The 17891-nt window shown below is 44.0% G+C and overlaps 1 protein-coding gene across 1 annotated transcript in view; it reads left to right on the top strand.

The window, feature by feature from the left end:
- Window positions 1–16914, top strand: part of HEG1 (heart development protein with EGF like domains 1) — a 76617-nt gene extending 59703 nt beyond the window's left edge. Inside the window, exons 16-18 of the mRNA XM_012780436.3 lie at window positions 8658–8745; window positions 13393–13567; window positions 15923–16914. Coding sequence (XP_012635890.3) covers window positions 8658–8745; window positions 13393–13567; window positions 15923–16072 — 413 coding nt within the window. The 3' untranslated portion in view covers window positions 16073–16914. The remainder of the gene's footprint in view (window positions 1–8657; window positions 8746–13392; window positions 13568–15922) is intronic.
- Window positions 16915–17891: the final 977 nt, after the last annotated feature.

Raw genomic sequence — 17891 nt, 5'->3', positions numbered from 1 at the left:
CGGGCGGATTGCTCAAGGTCAGGAGTTCAAAACCAGCCTGAGCAAGAGCGAGACCCCGTCTCTACTATAAATAGAAAGAAATTAATTGGCCAACTGATATATATATAAAAAATTAGCCGGGCATGGTGGCGCATGCCTGTAGTCCAAGCTACCCGGGAGGCTGAGGCAGAAGGATCACTCGAGCCCAGGAGATTGAGGTTGCTGTGAGCTAGGCTGACGCCACGGCACTCACTCTAGCCTGGGCAACAAAGCGAGACTCTGTCTCAAAAAAAAAAAAAAAAAAAAAAACCAGAACCGAGCCATAGAGAGTTCTTAAACTAGTCTGAGAATAGAGTAGCCTGCGCACAAAAATAGACTGAAAAAAACCTGGAACTTTTCAATGTAGAAAAGGAGGCGGAATAATCAGACAAAAATTTGAGATATTCGAGACTAGTTCCCAAAATGCTGGCTACTAGGACTGTATGGTAGTCTTTCAGAAGGGACGATTTTAGGGCTAACAGTAGTGGTTGCATCACAAGCCTGAGAACCTTATCCTAAAGTATTCTAAGTATTGAAGACAGAGAGGCTTAGATAATTTCTTGGAGCATGGATTAAGAATAATGTGAGGGAGGGAGGGAGGCTCAAAGTACAGCAGAGCTGTATTATACGTACAGGAAACTTACCCGAATGCAGTCCTATCGCATGGCAGAGAGAGCGAGCGGGACAGGTGGGGAGTGTGGAGACACGGCCAGCCCTGTTCTCTGTGTGTGCCCTGGGGTTGTGATCTGTTCTGTCTGCTCGGTCCTCCTGGGGCCTCTCACAGAATGAGCCAGTAGTACTTTAAACCTGCTTTAGCCAAATGGCTCTCTAAATAAGTTTTATTAAAAAGTGCTTCATATTTCTCAATGAACGGAAGAATGTTCCACAGAAGCAAAATGAGTCTATAAAGGATTGAAAGAGGCTGGGCGCGGTGGCTCACGCCTGTAATCCTAGCACTCTGAGAGGCTGAGGCGGGAGGATTGCTTGAACTCAGGAGTTCAAGACCAGCCTGAGCAAGAGTGAGACCCCGTCTCTGCTAAAAATAGAAAAAAATTAGCCGGGCGTGGTGGCATGCACCTGTAGTCCCAGCTACATGGGAGTCTGAGGCAGGAGGATTGCCTGAGCCCAGAAGTTTGACGTCGCAGTGAGCTGTGATGATGCAACTGCATTCTACCCAGAGCTACAGAATAAGACTCTGTCTCAAAAAATAAAAAAATAAAGGACGGGGGTGTTGAAGGAAAGGGGCACGAGCTACAGTGCGTTATTCTAAGTGACATTGTGATTCCTTCTCCAGAGAGCATTAAACACTACTATGTCTGGAGATGCTATGCTCTTACATCCATTGACTATTCTGTAGGTTCTCATGTTGGGGAAAAAGTCCTTCCCATTATGTTTGTGGAATCCTGGAAATAGCCAAGCTTTCTCTCTGATCCCTGAGCCTTCCTTTTCCTCTGTGTGTCCAAGTCACTGTCATTGTGTCCAGCAGAGGGCAGACACCTGTCTGCCTGGTTAGCTCCTGGCTACCTTTTGTAAATGGCAGCTTCTGGTTAAACTTCTGTTGATTCTGTGATGGTATGTGAATGTATGTCATTTTATGATTTTGATAGCTGTATTAGTTTTAGTGTTGCAAAGCAATTAGCAGTGGCTGATAATATTTAGCACTTGCCACCTGCCTTTCTCTGAGGTCTGGGCCCAGCCCTGGGTGTTGGTTAAGGAGGTGGGAATGCCTTAATCTCAACCCCATCTATGTGATAGCGCCTTGGGGGCCTGTGACTCATCATGCCACGCTTTGTGCAAATGGCGGGTCTCTGACCACCCACACTGTTACTTCTGCCATTGCCGCCAATGAAAGTAGGTGCCTTCCTGTGATGCTGTCACAGGCTGTGACGCAGATGTTTCATAGGCAAAAATGCTTCTTCTCTACACAGGCTTCTTGGGGCACACACTCTGCCCAAGTCCAGGGAGGCGGAGAGGCCAGGTTTGTCCAGCCGAGCGCATGGGCTTGCGGTTTTCTCACTCCTACATTCCTTGTAGTCATCCAACTCCAGGACATTCTGGATTCAGCATAACTTGCATCCTGCCTTTCTAAAAGTTCCTACTAACTTTCTGCTTGTGCACAGATTTTAGTCCTCCCTCCTCAGGGAGAATAATCCCTAGAAAGGGTGAGACAAGCCCTTCTCTCAAGTCTGGTCCCCGAGGAAGTGCCCCAGCCCTGGCAGCTCAGGTCCGCACCTGTCTTATCCCTGTTCGCCTTTTATTTTCTTCCCATGCAAAATATTTCTCTGTTTATACCCCAGATACCAACAATTCTGTCTTAAACCATTTACCACAAGGCCCCAGAACTCTTTTACAAATCTGTTGTCAGACAAGTCCATCTCCTCAGCTTGTCCCTCCCCTCCTTTTCTTAGGCTTGCACTTTTCCTCTGTTGCCTGAATTTTATGTCGGTTCCTCCTCACAGTCTTATAATATCTTTCGTGACACTTTGGTTTGCTTCACTTGTTTTCTCTTTTTAAAATAAATTAATTTTGTTTTACAACAAAATAATACATGCCCATTAATTTTCCTTATTTTAAACAAAATTAATTTAAAAATAGCTATATGTGAAGAGAAGAATAGAAGTAAACAATCTCATCAGCCATTAAAAGTCATGTTTCCCTCCTAGTGAGTGTGTCCGTGGGCCCCGCAGTATCAGGACCATCTCTCAGCTTGTTGGAAATATGTGATTTCAGGCCTCCTCACCCCAGACCTACAGAATTAGAATCTAAATTTTAACCAGACTCACCCATAAATTTGCTAATGTGCAGATTTATATGCATGTTAAAGTGTGAGAAGCATTGGTATTATATATTTTTCTAAAGCTATGTATGTGTGTATCTTTTTAAGAGAAATTGGATCTCACTGAATATACTGTTTTGCAACCTGCTTTTAAGCCTAGTAAACTGTGAAATGTTTTCATTTGCATAATTTTTAAGTCACTTTTGATCATTCTGTGGAATTCTACTCTATGGACATAATTGCTCAACCATTCCCCTCTTATTACCTTTTAAAATCTTGTTTTTTAATATTCTCATCATCTAAGTCATTTTTCTGTTTTATGACTACTGTCACTTTGTGATTCTAGAACTCACATAATTTTCCCAGAGTACTTTTTCCTGGCTGTAGACATTGTTATCCATCCCTCTTTCACATTCACTGCACGTCCTTTCTGTAGGTCATGCTTTCTATCCAAAGGTTCTACGTCCCTTCATACTGCTTCCCCACCAGCCTCCCAGCATGGCCAGCAAGGATTTAGAGCCTGTCTTCCTCATTTACAGTCTTCTTCTGATGAAACCAGAACATTCCACTTAAACACCATTCCACACTGTCTTCCAGCCCAGCCCACTGCCTGGCAGCAGGTGTATAAAGCATCTTTTAATTGTGTTTGCCCTGTTGTCCCACTGAACTATAAAAAGATTCAGACCAGTGGCAATGCTGTGAGTTGGCAGCCGTCACTCAGGACAAACATCCGGGAGGATGGCACTAAACTGCTTAGGAGGAAAGAGAGAGAAGTAATTATCCAAAAGTCAGCTGCAAATCTCATTCAGCTAAAAGTGGTCGTTTTACTCAGTCTTGACTGGCCTCCCCTTGTGTCAGAACAGAAGGGAAGCAGGGACAGGGGAGAAGGGACCGCTGCCCTGTGTCTGATCCTCCTACTAGGAAAGCTGTTTGGTTAGATGGAGGGGACGGAACCCCAAGAGAAAGTGACAGAGTTGTGTGGGAAATTGTCATAGTGGAGACAGTGGGCACTGGGTATGTCCCCATACAACCTATAGACTTGAGAAAGGCAAGTTTCAGAAGGTACAGATGAAAAAAAAGAATGCTATGAACAGAGATGGAAGGGGGATGGAAATATTTAAAAGGCAAAATTCTAATCACACATTACTAATGAGCTCAGTGAGGGAAAAAACGGAGAGAACTAAATAATTTTTTTTTGGAAACAGTTTCTCTCTATTGCCCCACCCGGAGTGCTGTGGCGTCAGCCTAGCTCACTGCAACCTCAAACTCCTGGGCTTAAGAGATCCTACTGCTTCAGCCTCCCAAGTAGCTGGGACTACGGGTGCATGTCACCATGCCCAGCTAATTTTTTTCTACTTTTAGTAGAGATGGGGTCTCACTCTTGCTCAGGCTGGTCTCGAACTCCTGACCTCAAGCGATCCTCCTGCCTCGGCCTCCCAGAGTGCTAGGATTACTGGCCTGAATGAATTTTAGAATAAAAGGAATGTGGCTACCTAGAAAGGTCTATAATGTAGCCCAGGGTTGTAGTGGGAGGTGTAATGGTTGCTAAGTAAAGAAGCCTCACTGGCTTAAGCAACAAAGAGAGTTTACTGGAAGGATCCTGGGTGTGTCGTGGAATTCCAGCGTCAGGAATGGCAGGACTCAGGGAGTTGTAGGGAACTTCAGCAACTGGAGGGGGCAGCTTCTTTTCAAAGCCCTTGTAAACATGACTCCGCCTTCATATCTCATCTCTGCCCTTTGCTGTGTGTCTGTACACAGCCTTTCTTTCCTGCCCAGACCACACAATGGAAAACAGGATCACCACGCAGCTGTTGAGGGTGTGTCCTAAGTCCAGCCATTTTGAAAGAGAAGGCTCTCTCTTTCCCAGTTGGAGATTCCTGGGAAGGAACTAATTGATCCAGTTTGGATTATGTGTTTATTCCTGGACTAATCAGCCGTGGTCAGGGGATGGTGTTACATATATGTACAAGCATGACCTCCCCCAACTGCAGGTGATAAGGGATGCACCGTTCCCAGAATGGGGCTGGCTGAGCAGATAGTCCAGTAGATTTCATCCAAATAAGAATATCAGCAGGCCGGGCGTGGTGGCTCACGCCTGTAATCCTAGCACTTTGGGAGGCCGAGGCGGGCGGATTGCTCAAGGTCAGGAGTTCGAAACCAGCCTGAGCGAGACCCCGTCTCTACCAAAAATAGAAATAAATTAATTGACCAACTAAAAATATATATATACAAAAAATTAGCCGGGCATAGTGGCGCATGCCTGTAGTCCCAGCTACTCTGAAGGCTGAGGCAGTAGGATCACTGAGCCCTGGAGATTGAGGTTGCTGTGAGCCAGGCTGACGCCACAGCACTCACTCTAGCCTGGGCAACAAAGTGAGACTCTGTCTCAAAAAAAAAAAAAAAAAAGAATATCAGCAAAGACAGATTAGCTCATAAGAAAGGCTAAGGCCCAGAAATGGGTTGTTGGTTTGATGAACAATGCTAACAGTGGTGACAACAGTGTCAAGCTATGAAGAATAAGGGAAACATAGAGCCACTACTTGAGAAAGATGGAAATGTCAACAAATATCAAAGAGAAAGTAGGACTAAGAATTCTGAGTTCTTCATTCTGGAAAATCTTTTCAAACCAGAAAGGATAGGACAGATAAGCCTAAGGTGACAGTGCCTTCTGTCTCACCCTAATAGATATTCAAAGCACCTATGAAGCTAATAAACATTATGGTGGGTATTGATTCAAACCCCATGTACTTCTACATCATAATAAATCTAAGTCAGTACTTAAGTTCAAAAGGTCAGTTGTTGAATGATTTTAAAGAGCTCTGTGGGTGATGTTGTCCATAAGCTTATATAAGTTTCCAGTGACGTGGCTGCCAAATAACATCAAATAAACTCTTTTAAAAATATGTATACACACACGATTTCTAGAGGAGGAGTGTGTATGCATGTGCATATGTAAAAACATAAATAAAATTTGGGGTGTACAGAAAAGCACAAAGGAGAAAGTAAAAGTTAGTAAGCCATTACCCAAGGCAGCACTAACTTCAGTGAACGTTTTGGTGGATTCCCTCCCATCCTCTTTCTGCTTGTGTGCTGGGTGGTCTCCTGGTTTCTGGCCAGTGTTTTTTCTCTCTTGTGTAACCTCCACCAGTGCTACGCACAGTCTAGAGCGCAGGCTGGCAGCGTCCCTGTCCCCTGGAAGCCTGCTAGAAAGGCAACTTCTGAGCCCCTGCCCAAACCCACTGACCCAAATCTCTTAGATTGGGGACCAGGAATCTGTGTTTCAAAAAGGCTTCCAGGTGCCTGAGACGCACACGAGAGTTTGCACAGCACCAGCCCACACCAGCGCTACTCAGAGTGAGCTGTTGGGACAAGGTTGCACAGGAACTGAGAGTAAGCACTTAGAAATGTTTATATTTATTTGACATGACGGTGACATCCAAGCTTGGAAACCTTTAAAAAAATAGTATTTTATAAATGTATCAGTCCACAGTCAACTCCTTTTCGAAAGGAGAAAGCAAAATTCATGATAGTTTGTTCCTGTGGGGAAAGATGAGGGGAACAAGTGGGACTTTATCTTCTTTATTTTAAGAGGATATCTAAAAGCCCAAGCAAACAAAAACTGCTCCTTGCCCACAGTTAGCAGCACTGGTCTACACTGTCTGTGTCTCTTTTTAGAAAAAACTGCCTGTTCCAAAGAGGAGCCTGAGCTGGGCGCGGTGGCTCACACCTGTAATCCTAGCACTCTGGGAGGCTGAGGTGGGAGAACTGCTTGAGCTCAGGAGTTCAAGACCAACCTGAGCAAGAGCAAGACCCTGTCTCTACTAAAAAAAGAAAAATTAGCCAGATGACTAAAAATAGAAAAAAATAGCCGGACATGGTAGCACATGTCTGTAGTCCCTGCTACTCAGGAGGCTGAGGCAGGAGGATCCCTTTAGCTCAGGAGTTTAAGGTTACTGTGAGCTAGGCTGACACCATGGCACTCTAGCTCCAGGTGACAGAGCACTGACTATGTCTCAAAACACACACACACACACACACACATACACACACATATACACACACAAACAAAAAGGAGCCTTATCCACCTGCAGCCGGGGTCACTTCTATAACAGATGCGTGCTTGTTTTGCTGGAAGTGGGAAAGTTTAACTTGGTGTGGAGAAATAAGCAGACTTTGGTCTTCATCTAGGAACAAAGGGACCCATTGCAGCCTTTTTAAACAGGGAAATGGCAAGATCAGATATTTTTTCTATAATAAGCGGACAAGATTGGGCACAGGGAGATGAGTTGGGGGCAGTTGTGGTTGTCCTGATGAGAGATGATGGTAGTTCAGGTCACTGACAATGAAGAAAAGTGTATAAGTTCCAGAGATCTGTCTTTTGTCATCACTTTTGTTAAATGAAACTTCCAAATGCATGTGTCATGAGGTGAGGCAGAGAATAAGTTTGTTCCATGGCTTGAGTTTGTTTCCTGTATATCTTAATACTGGTGGTTTTCACAGCATCAGGTTTCTGTGGTAGTTATTGAAATAAAAGGATAGCCTAGATTGTGTCTGCTCCCAGTCTGCCTCAGTCTGCCACAGTCTGCTCCCAGTCTGCTCCTAGTCTGCCCGGTCTGCTCCAGTCTGCCCGGTCTGCCCCAGTCTGCCCCAGGCTGCCCCAGTCTGCTCCCAGTCTGCCCCAGTCTGCCCCAGTCTGCTCCCAGTCTGCCCCAGTCTGCCCCAGTCTGCCCCAGTCTGCTCCCAGTCTGCCCCAGTCTGCCCCAGTCTGCTCCCAGTCTGCCCCAGTCTGCCGGCTACCCATCTTCACTCCTAGTAAACACCTGATGGTCCCGAAGTTGAGTGAGAAGGGGGTGAGAGTATCAACTCTGTACCTTATCCTTGGAGTTTAGCTGAAGGCCTAGAAAGCATGTGTCCAGTCTTAATCTACTAGACAAAACCTGCTTATTGGCCTTGCATACTGAATATTATAAGAACACAGTTTTAATTATATATCCACAACAACAAAAAAATCTGAATTTTTAATAGAATGTACTGAAATATGATTTTGCCAGAATACACAGGTATGAAACCGATTAATTAAAACTTTTAATATTACTTATTACGTATAATGTATACCTGATTATATCATGGTTAATTTCTGTTAACTGAATTCAATGTATGTTTATGAAGAAACTTAGTCCCTAGCATGGTTCATGCAGTGATTTCTGGGCTCTGGACTTAACTGACAAGTATGTTTCCTATAGAACCAGGGAGTCTAACTAGGATTACCTCCTTTTTATTTTATCAAGTAAGGACGTAAAACTGAATCAAGAATTTTTATATCTACTGTCTCCATCAATTCAAAAAAGTAAACCACAGTCAACACCAAAAGGTGGGACGTGGCCAAGAAAAGGTTCTGTGTTTTTTCCATTGCTTTTTTAAAAATCAAGTTTTAAAAATCAAATTATTACTGATGCATAATTTATACATGAAAAAGGCACCCATCTTAAGTGAGAGAAAAAAGTAGGAAAGACAAAAATCTTAGACTATAGAACAGCTAACTAAAAAGGAACAAATTAAGTTTTTGAAAAACTCATTGTTCATCTTTATTGTTCTGTTTTTAACCATGGATTGGTGAAAATGTCATCAGTAGCTGACTTGAAGGTGGAATTTAGGAGCCACCACTCTAGGAGGGGCTGAAAAGGGGGAGAGAATGTGAAGTAGCCATGAGGATCCTTGCCAGAGACCAGGAAGTGGGAAGTGAGGCCCCAGGGAGACAGGGTGGTTAGTGGCTATAGAGTGGAGGGGAGACCATTCTCTAGTGTTCACTTATTCCTTCACTGCCTTTTACAATCCACATCTTTTGCTTGTTTCAAACGTTTAGCCTATCAGCTTATCACCGTGGTGATTGCAGCAGCAGGAGGAGGGCTTCTGCTTATCCTGGGCATTGCACTGATAGTCACCTGCTGCAGGTAAGTGATGAGAATTCAAACTCTAATCCTGTTTCTTTGCCCGTGCTATGTGAGGGTCAACTCTTTTAAAGAATTTTAACTCTTTTAAAGAATACTTGAAGTGGTTTACAGTATTAAATCATGATGTGTGACCAAACCATTATAAAAAAAGACAAAAGGGACATTCATTATAGTTGGTACATGTGGGGAAAGAGAAGGGAAGTAAATGGAACTTTATTTTCTTTATTTAAAAAGAATGCTCAAAAGCACAAGCAACAAAATAAAAAAAGAGATAAATTGGGCGACATCAAAATGAAAAACTTTTGTACTCCAAAGGACACTATCAAGAAAGTGAAAAGACAATCCACAGAAAGAAAGAGATTATTTGCAAATCATATGCCTAAAAAGGGACTTGTATCTAGAATATAAAAAGGGCTCTTACAACTCCATAATAAAAAGACAGCCTACTTTAAAAATGGGCAAAGGACTTGAATAGATGTTTCTCTAAAGAAGATGGTCAAATGGCCAGTGAGCACACTGTCTTAGTCCATTTAGTGTTGCAATAAAGGCATACCTGAGGCTTGGTCATTTATAAAGAAAGAAAGTTTATTTGGGTCACGAGTCTGATGGCTGGAAAGTTTGAAATCGGACTTTTGCATCTGGTGAGAGCTTCAGGCTGCCTCATGGTAGAGGCGAAGGGGAGCCTCCTGGTGGGAGAGGGGAAGAGAAGTGGGAGGCTCTTTCTAACAACCAGCTCTCAGGAGCTCACAGAGCTCAACTCACTCACCCCTAAGGGCAGGCATCAATGTATTCATGAGAGACCCGCCCTCATGATCCAGACACCTCCCACTAGCCCACCTCCCAACACATCCACACCGGGAATTAAATTTCAGCATGAGATTTGGTGGGGACAGGCAAACCATATTTAAACTATAGCACACATAACAGTATGCTCAACTGTCATTAGTCATCAGGGAAATGCAAATCAAAACCACTATGAGATATCGCTTCACACTCACTAGGATGGCTCACAAAAACCAAACACCAGAAAATAACAACTGTTGGTGAGGATATGGAAAAATTAGAACCCTCACATACTACTGGCGGGAATGTAAAATGGTGAGACCACTTCGAAACAGTTTGAAAGTTAAATATAGAGTCACCATTTGACCTAGCCCTTCCACCCTTAGGTATATACCCAAGAGAAATGAAAATGTATATCCACACAAAAACGTTACATGAATGTTCATAGCAACATTATTCATAATCGCCAAAAGGTGAAAACAATCTCAATGTCTTATCAGCTGATGAATGGGTAAACAGAATGTGATCTATCCATACATGGAATATTATTCAGCCACAAAATGAAGTGCTGATACATGCTACAACATGAATGAACCTTGAAAATGTACTAAGGGAAACAAGCCAGTCACAAAAGACCACCTATTGATTGTGTGATTCCATTTATATGAATTAGACAAATCTGAAACAGACAAATCTAATGGAGATGGAAAGTAGATTAATGGTTGCCTAGGGCTTGGGTGGAGGATGGTGGGAGGAAGAGGGGGAGCATAGGGGGTGGTAGTTAAGGGATATGGGGTTTCTTTTGGGGGTGATGAAACTGTGCTAAAATTGATTGTGATGATGGTTGCACAACTCTGAATATGCTAAAAAATCATTCAGTGGGTGAACCGTATGGTATGTGAATTATTTCTCAGTAAAGCTATGCATAGAGAGAAAGAGAAGCAGACAGAATACAAAAGATGAAAGGGGTTGCCTGAAGTATTTCAGCAGCAGGGAAGCTGCACCAGCAACATGGGGTGGGATGGCAGGACACTTGGCTCTAGGCTTGCAGGAAGCCGGTGGGATTAGTTTTCTATTGGGGAAGGAGGAGAAAGGAGGGAATTGATCCCCCTCCCCTGTGATTATCTATTCAGATAAGGGAAGATTATGACCTCTGCTTTAGATGATAATAAAGCGCAGAATTACCTGGACATAACAGATGGCGGGAACCTAACAAAATAGTGAGTTATCTCTTCCACCACTGACTTGAAGGACATTTTAAGATATCCTCTGTCTCCAAGAAGGCCCTAACTGCCTGGTCGGGAAGGCAGGCCTTTGCCTATACTTTACTAAATTACCATCAAATCAGCAAAGATAAACTGAGTGGAAATAAACTTCTGAGCATGAGGCTAGGAGGAGTTACCTAGAGGGACAACACCAAAGTGTTCAAAGGGACATGAGCCTCGTATTTGCTACGTGTTCTCTGCCAGGTGGGGCAGCCACTTAGGGAAAGAACCTTACTTCAGAGGAGGGTTACTGAGATGGGACGGTCCCACCCCTCCAGGAAGCAACACAGTGCCGGGTCTGCTCCAAAGGTCTACAAAGGGCCAATGCCGAAGCCACATACTGGACATTTGGTTTCATGACCCTGAGTCATTTTGTGCCTGCCCTAGAAAATCTATTTATAGGTAAGAGAGGTAGAAGGAAAAAACTTCAGATTATATTACCAGTGGCAATATAATTTAAAATTTCTGGTCCTTCCAGTGGAACAGAACAGAGAACCCAGATATAAAACCATCCTCATATAGCCAACTAATCTTCGACAAAGCAGACAAAAACATACACTGGGGAAAAGAATTATTATTCAATAAATGGTGCTGGGAAAACTGGATAGCCACATGTAGAAGACTGAAACAAGACCCACACCTTTCACCTCTCACAAAAATCAACTCACACTGGGTAACAGACTTGAATTGAACCTTAGGTGTGAAACTATTAGAATTCTAGAGGAAAATGTTGGAAATACTCTTCTAGACATTGGCCTAGGTAAAGAATTTAGGAAGAAGACCCCAAAGGCAACATAACAGCAACAAAAATAAACCAATGGTACCTGATCAAATTAAAAAGCTTCTGCACAGCCAAAGAAACTGTCAAGAGAGCAAACAGACACCCACAGAATGGGAGAAAATTTTTGCAAGCTACACATCTGATAAAGGGCTGATAACTAGAATCTATTTAGAACTCAGGAAAATCAGCAAGAAAAAATCAAACAACCCTATCAAAAAATGGGCAAAGTACATGAACAGAAACTTCTCAAAAGAAGACAGAATAATGGCCAACAAACATGAAAAAATATTCAACATCTCTAATCATCAGGGAAATGCAAGTCAAAACCACAATGAGATATCATGTAACTCCAGTGAGAATGGCCTTTATCAAAAAGTCCCGAAACAACAAATGCTGGCGTGGATGCGGAGAGAGAGGAACACTCCTATACTGCTGGTGGGACTGCAAACTAGTTCAACCTCTGTGGAAAGCAATATGGAGGTGCCTCAAAGCGATACAAGTAGATCTACCATTTGATCCAGCAATTACACTACTGGGCATCTACCCAAAAGATCAAAAGTCACTTTATGAAAAAGACACCTGCACTTGAATGTTTATAGCAGTATAATTCACAATTGCAAAGCTGTGGAAACAACCCAAGTGCCCATCAATTCATGAGTGGATTAATAAAATGTGGTATATGTATACCATGGAGTACTACTCACCTCTTGTATATTCCTGGATAGAGCTGGAACCCATTCTACTAAGTGAAATATCTCAAGAATGGAGAAACCAGCACCACATATACTCACTAGCAAATTGGTATTAACGGATCAACACCTAAGTGGACATATAGGAGTAACATTTATCAGGTGTCGGGAGGGTAAGATGGGGGAGGAGGGGATGGGTATATACAACCACAACAAGTAAGATGTGCAACGTTTGGGGGATGGACATACTTGAAGCTCTTACTCGAGGGGGGAGGGGGGCATGGGCAATATACGTAACCTTAACACTTGTACCCCCATAATACGATAAAATAAAAATAAAATAAGATTTCTGGTCCTAGGTTTTCAGATAGGTGAAGAACACATATTCCAACAATTTCCAGTCAGTGAAATCTCACAAGCAGGGGTTCTCTGACCTGCTGAAATGAGAATGTGTATAGATATATAAATAAGTGGGCTTTTCTGCAAACGAGCTGCCCTGCTTCTATGATTTGTGAGGTAGCTTCCTATAGTAGAAGGGGTACTGCCTGGGAGTTGGAAGGCCTGCGATCGAGTCCCAGCTTTGCTAGTAGCAAAAGGGCTCCCTGGGACAAGTCAGGTCTCTTCACTGAGCCAGGGCTGCCCCATCCCCAGAGCTCCTAATTCCGTGTATCCAGGTGAGACCCAGACTCTTCCCACGTAGATTCTGCCACTTGGGCGAGTTGAGAACCGTTGGACTAGAACTCTAAGGGCCCTTCTGGCTCCAGCAGTCTGTGAATTTAAGACTTGTTCCCCCAGCCACCCTCAGACACAGTGGTCTCTGCCCACACACGGCTCTAAGTCGGCTCCGTCGCAGCTGCTCTTGTCCCCTGCCGCTGACAATCTGGCCCTTTGGGGTTGGAAGACTTTTCACATCTTTTTTTTGCGTCTAACTGCATTTTCACTTGTTTTAGGGAAATACTAAAAATAATAACAACAATAATAACACTTCCCAGTGGGAAGCTACAAAAAAAAAAAATAACGGTAGCTTTCAGTCTAATTTATGTTATAAAATAATCGCTGTTGCTTTCTTAGATATCACTTCGTTACGGAACTTATCCATTAAACTTTTCAAATATTTTTTACCCCATAGAAAGAATAAAAATGATATAAGCAAACTCATCTTCAAAAGTGGAGATTTCCAAATGTCCCCCTACGCTGAGTACCCCAAGAACCCACGCTCTCAAGACTGGGGCCGAGAAGCTATTGAGATGCACGAGAACGGAAGCACCAAAAACCTGCTCCAGATGACGGATGTGTATTACTCGGTGTGTATCCCTGCGCCGCAGCAACCTCAGGGCTCCGCTTGCCTCTGAGAAGTAAAGGATTGTGTCCTGTTGTAGCAAAAGCATTACAGTTAGCTAAGCGTTCCAGAGAATGGCGGCATGAGCCTCTTATTTACATATTTTAACATTCAACACGCTAACGATTATTTGCATGGTAGTTTTCAGTGGTGATGTGTGCTAGTGGTGATGTGTTCTATTTCCCAGCCCCTGTGAAATAGAAAAAAAATTTATGGAAACTCTGTAGTAGGGACTAAAGTTGTAAAAATTCTGGGTTTAGGTTGTAAAACTGCTAACTTACTTGATGACTTCTGTAACTTACAAAGAGCAGGCCTACACCAGAAAGATAAGAACTCAAGGCCAAAGTACATGCCTGACCACTGCCTGCTCAGGACCCTGCCCCCACTAGGAATAGAGATAACTGTATTATAACTGTGTGTAAATGTATAAAGGACCGTTCCACTCTTTGTTCCAGGCTCAAAATTTAAACCCTGCCCTCTGAGCCTCACTGGTAAATAAATGCTCGTCTTCTCCCTCACCTGGTCTCTGGGTCAGTCATTAGGAGAAGCCTCCCCCTTCTCCTCCTTCGACAGATATAGAGGTGCAGTGGGTATTTCCATAGGGCACATTACTTTATGGGGTTGCAGCAATAACGCTCTTGTCACTGAATTTGCATTTAAGTTGTAGGATTGGAACTTGAAAGGTAGAGAAAGAGTTTAGTGCTATTTTGCCCTTGGCCCTTTCATTTTTATCTCCTGTCTGCCATGATTGCCTCGTGTGGTTAGGTAGTTAAAACTGGGGGATTTTGCCACTGATGCTTAATAGTGGAAAAGAAAAGAAAAAGATTAATAAAATAAAATAAAACTGGGGGATTGGAAAAAGGTATAAAGAGAACGATTCAGTTCCGTCCTGCACACTTCTCAGAGGTTCAGAAGATGATATGCTCAGTAGGTGTTTGGTAATTTGCTGTGTCCAGCCCGGACTGCATCATTTGTAGAGACAGGAGACCACCTGGAACCCACACTGGATTTAGCCCACGTTGTGTCCCTGTGTGCTGCCCCTTCATCTCACATCACACCAGGTCGGCCATGAAGCAAACACAGCGAGGGTATCGGAGCTGAAAAATCAACAGATGTCAGGTGACCTCTCGCGCCGTGTGCAGCTGTTTCAGGAATAGCAATAAATGTGAAACCTTGCCCCCGGGGGACTTAATGGCACTAGACTCTTGTTACAGGAACCACAATCCCTTTGGTTGCTATGGGAATTAACCATGAGGATTCAGACTTTGGATGGGAGGGGCGAGTTTGCTTATGTTAAGGACATGTTTGCTTCAATAGACTCTTTGAAAAATTGGAACCTGCAGGAAGAAGAAAACGTTATAAATAAGGGGAAAGATAAACATAGACAGAGCCATAAGCTTAGTTCTAGGGAAAATGTTTCCGTTGGTATTTCTGCATAGGCCTTGCTTTTTTCTGTTTATCAGGACGGTCTTTTTCTGTAAGACTGAAGCTATAACCAGGCAGGTATTGAGCCAGGTGCGTCTGCACACACACATCCTTTGCCAGGGGCTCCTGGCCCCAGCGCAGTGTGATCCCTAGCAGCAAGCGGGACCCAGCTGCACTGGGTGTTTCCATGGCATTAGCTAAAGAGGTGCCTTAAATAGATATTGCCAAGAACTTAAATGAATGCCATCTTTATTTCGAAACTAGTAGGCTGAGCAGCAATAGAGGCAGAGGCTAAGCTCAGGGCATGGAGCTGTCACCTGACTGGACAGCTGTTCCTTGCAGTGAGCTCTGCGGGTAATTCTCACATTGGGCTCCCTCGGGGTTCACGTTCGTAATATGCAAGATCTCATGTTTCATTTCTGCCAGGAAAGCATTAACCGCTGGTGCCACCACCTGAGGGCCTCCTGGAAGTAGCCCCTGTTACTCCCAGGGAGATTTTTTTGGCAGATCAGAGAGGTGGTTCATGACCCACTAATCTAGTATTTGGTTAGAGACACCTAACGTTTGCTGTTGGCCTCCGGGTTTGGGATCCTAACTCCACCTCCAGCAAGGTGGCCATGGGGCCTTGCAAAAGTCAGTCCCCATTTGTGACAGTTGCCTTCTGCGCAGTAGCAGGGAGAGTAGCCTTTCATTAAATGCTGGGGAGGATTTAAAGCCAGTTGTGCTCCACAGAGAAAGCTACTTTAAAATATTAAGATAATAATTAGTAGAACAACGTGATACAGGATAAACTCAGGTCTTTTGCTATGCCGGTCTAAAGTCACTGGACTTTAATGCTTAAATTTAAACACAAGAATAGTAAATGGACTTTTCTTCTTTTCTCTTTGGCATCCAGCCGACAAGTGTGAGGAATCCTGAACTTGAACGAAATGGACTCTACCCAGCCTACACTGGATTGCCAGGATCCCGGCATTCATGCATCTTCCCCGGACAGTATAACCCGTCTTTCATCAGCGACGAGAGCAGAAGAAGAGACTACTTTTAAGTTCAGGAGAGAAAGGGGCCCATTGCTCTGAGCAGTGACCAGGGACCTCGGTGGCTCAGAGGACTGCGCCAGGAGGCTGCTCCCAGGACTTGTCGGAGCACACTTGAGTGGCAAGCAGAAACGGGGACAGGTGTGAGGGACTTGGCTACAGTGGAGGGGACAGATGGATGTGGAACCGCAGGCTGCTCCTTTGGCACCTCCGTTGTTACTGTGAATGTGAATGTGGGCCAGTACCAAGAGAGTGTCTCTGAGTGACTGAACCAAGGCGCTGGCACCCGGCAACCAACAGCCAGGGCAGACCACTAGGTATCACTGCAAGGACCCGCTTTTCCTTAGTTTGCACTTTAGTAAATTGGGTAGAGAGGTTTCCTTTTGGATTTGTTTCACAACTGTTCCAGAAAGAAGGCTTCCTTTCCTGAGACACTCCCATAGGCCACAATTTGGTGATTGATTTACAGCAAAATATCGGCTTATTAGTTATTTCCCTACCTGTGTGTCAAACAACAGATGATAATGAACATGCCACTAAGGTTTGAAGAGGCTGCCGCTGAACGTACAGTATTTTAATATGTATCTAGGTTGTCTCATGCGACAGTTTCTAGGCCAACCCACAAAATGAGAAATTGAAATTTGTGAGGCACAGCACACCACTCCAACTTATTTTTTTTTTTTAGTCAAGGTGACACATTTATTTAAGACTTTTTTTTCTATTTGCAGTTAAATCTCATTTTTTCAAACAAGTCTGGATTGGGGCAAAACAACTTACATTCAGTTTTAGTTAGATGCATCCAGCTGCCCCGCAGTGAGGCCCAGCAGGCAGGTTGGCAGCTGGCACTGCAGACAGCGGTGCACTTTTCATCCGAGAGGGCATTGACTGGGGCGTGGGACCCTGGCCGCCATCGTTGAAGCCAGAGGCTGCTGGGTATGAAGTAGAAATGTAAAGCTGAATGCAGGAAGAGCAGCTTGATGTAGTCCCTGCAGCTGCACGTGGCTAGAGGAATAGGCTGAATAGGCAAGTCAGATTTCTTGCATCACCAGTGCTTTGGGAAGCTGCCTGAATGCTAAGGAAGAGGAGGGGGCTGAGATAGAGCCGCAGGTGAGCCTGCCTACCTGCTAGTGCGGCATCTTGTATCCATCATCTCATTCACAGACTCCATGCAAACTTTCAACCACTCACAGCTATTTATTCATTGAAGAAATAACTTATTTTTTCTCACCCAGTCATTTGTACTGCTCTATGCTACTGTGCAGTGCTCACCAGAAACAGAGTTAGAATTCAAGTCAGCGTTGGAGAACACAGGACTCTGGCCAGTCAGAGATCTGAGAGTTTGCCTTTGGGAAGGAAATGCCACGCGTCTTATTTATGATGCCTGTGACTTGGGTCCTGTGGAACCGTGTTCATTCGCCTGCTTTTGGAACAGCGCAGTTTTGGATGAAGTGAAGGGAACACAGAGGTAAAAGGATTGTCCTCACCCTGAAGCCGGGAGCTGTGGCACGTGCATTTCTGGAAACGGTGCAGCCGTGGGGGACAATTCTGCCCTGGGCATGGCTGTTTCTTCAAGGTTCTCTAATCTCTTCAAAACATATGTCAGTTCTCATTCTTATGCAATTCTTGTCTCATTGGTTTTAAATATGAACTTGTGTCCCATGGTCTCCACAACTCACTGTCACCCTGCTATAGCAGGGGCACTGGTCAGGTGCGGTGCATTTTAGTAGCTAAATTACATTCATCTCATGAGGTAAATATAAAAACAACTCTGTTTTTGTCAGCAGATGCTAACTTAAAGTTTCAAAGCATCACCTCTTTTAAATCTTTGGT

Source organism: Microcebus murinus, chromosome 1, assembly GCF_040939455.1.
Source record: "Microcebus murinus isolate Inina chromosome 1, M.murinus_Inina_mat1.0, whole genome shotgun sequence".
NCBI lineage: Eukaryota > Metazoa > Chordata > Mammalia > Primates > Cheirogaleidae > Microcebus > Microcebus murinus.
Note: the sequence above shows the minus strand (reverse complement) of the source record. Positions and strands in the feature narration are given on the sequence as shown.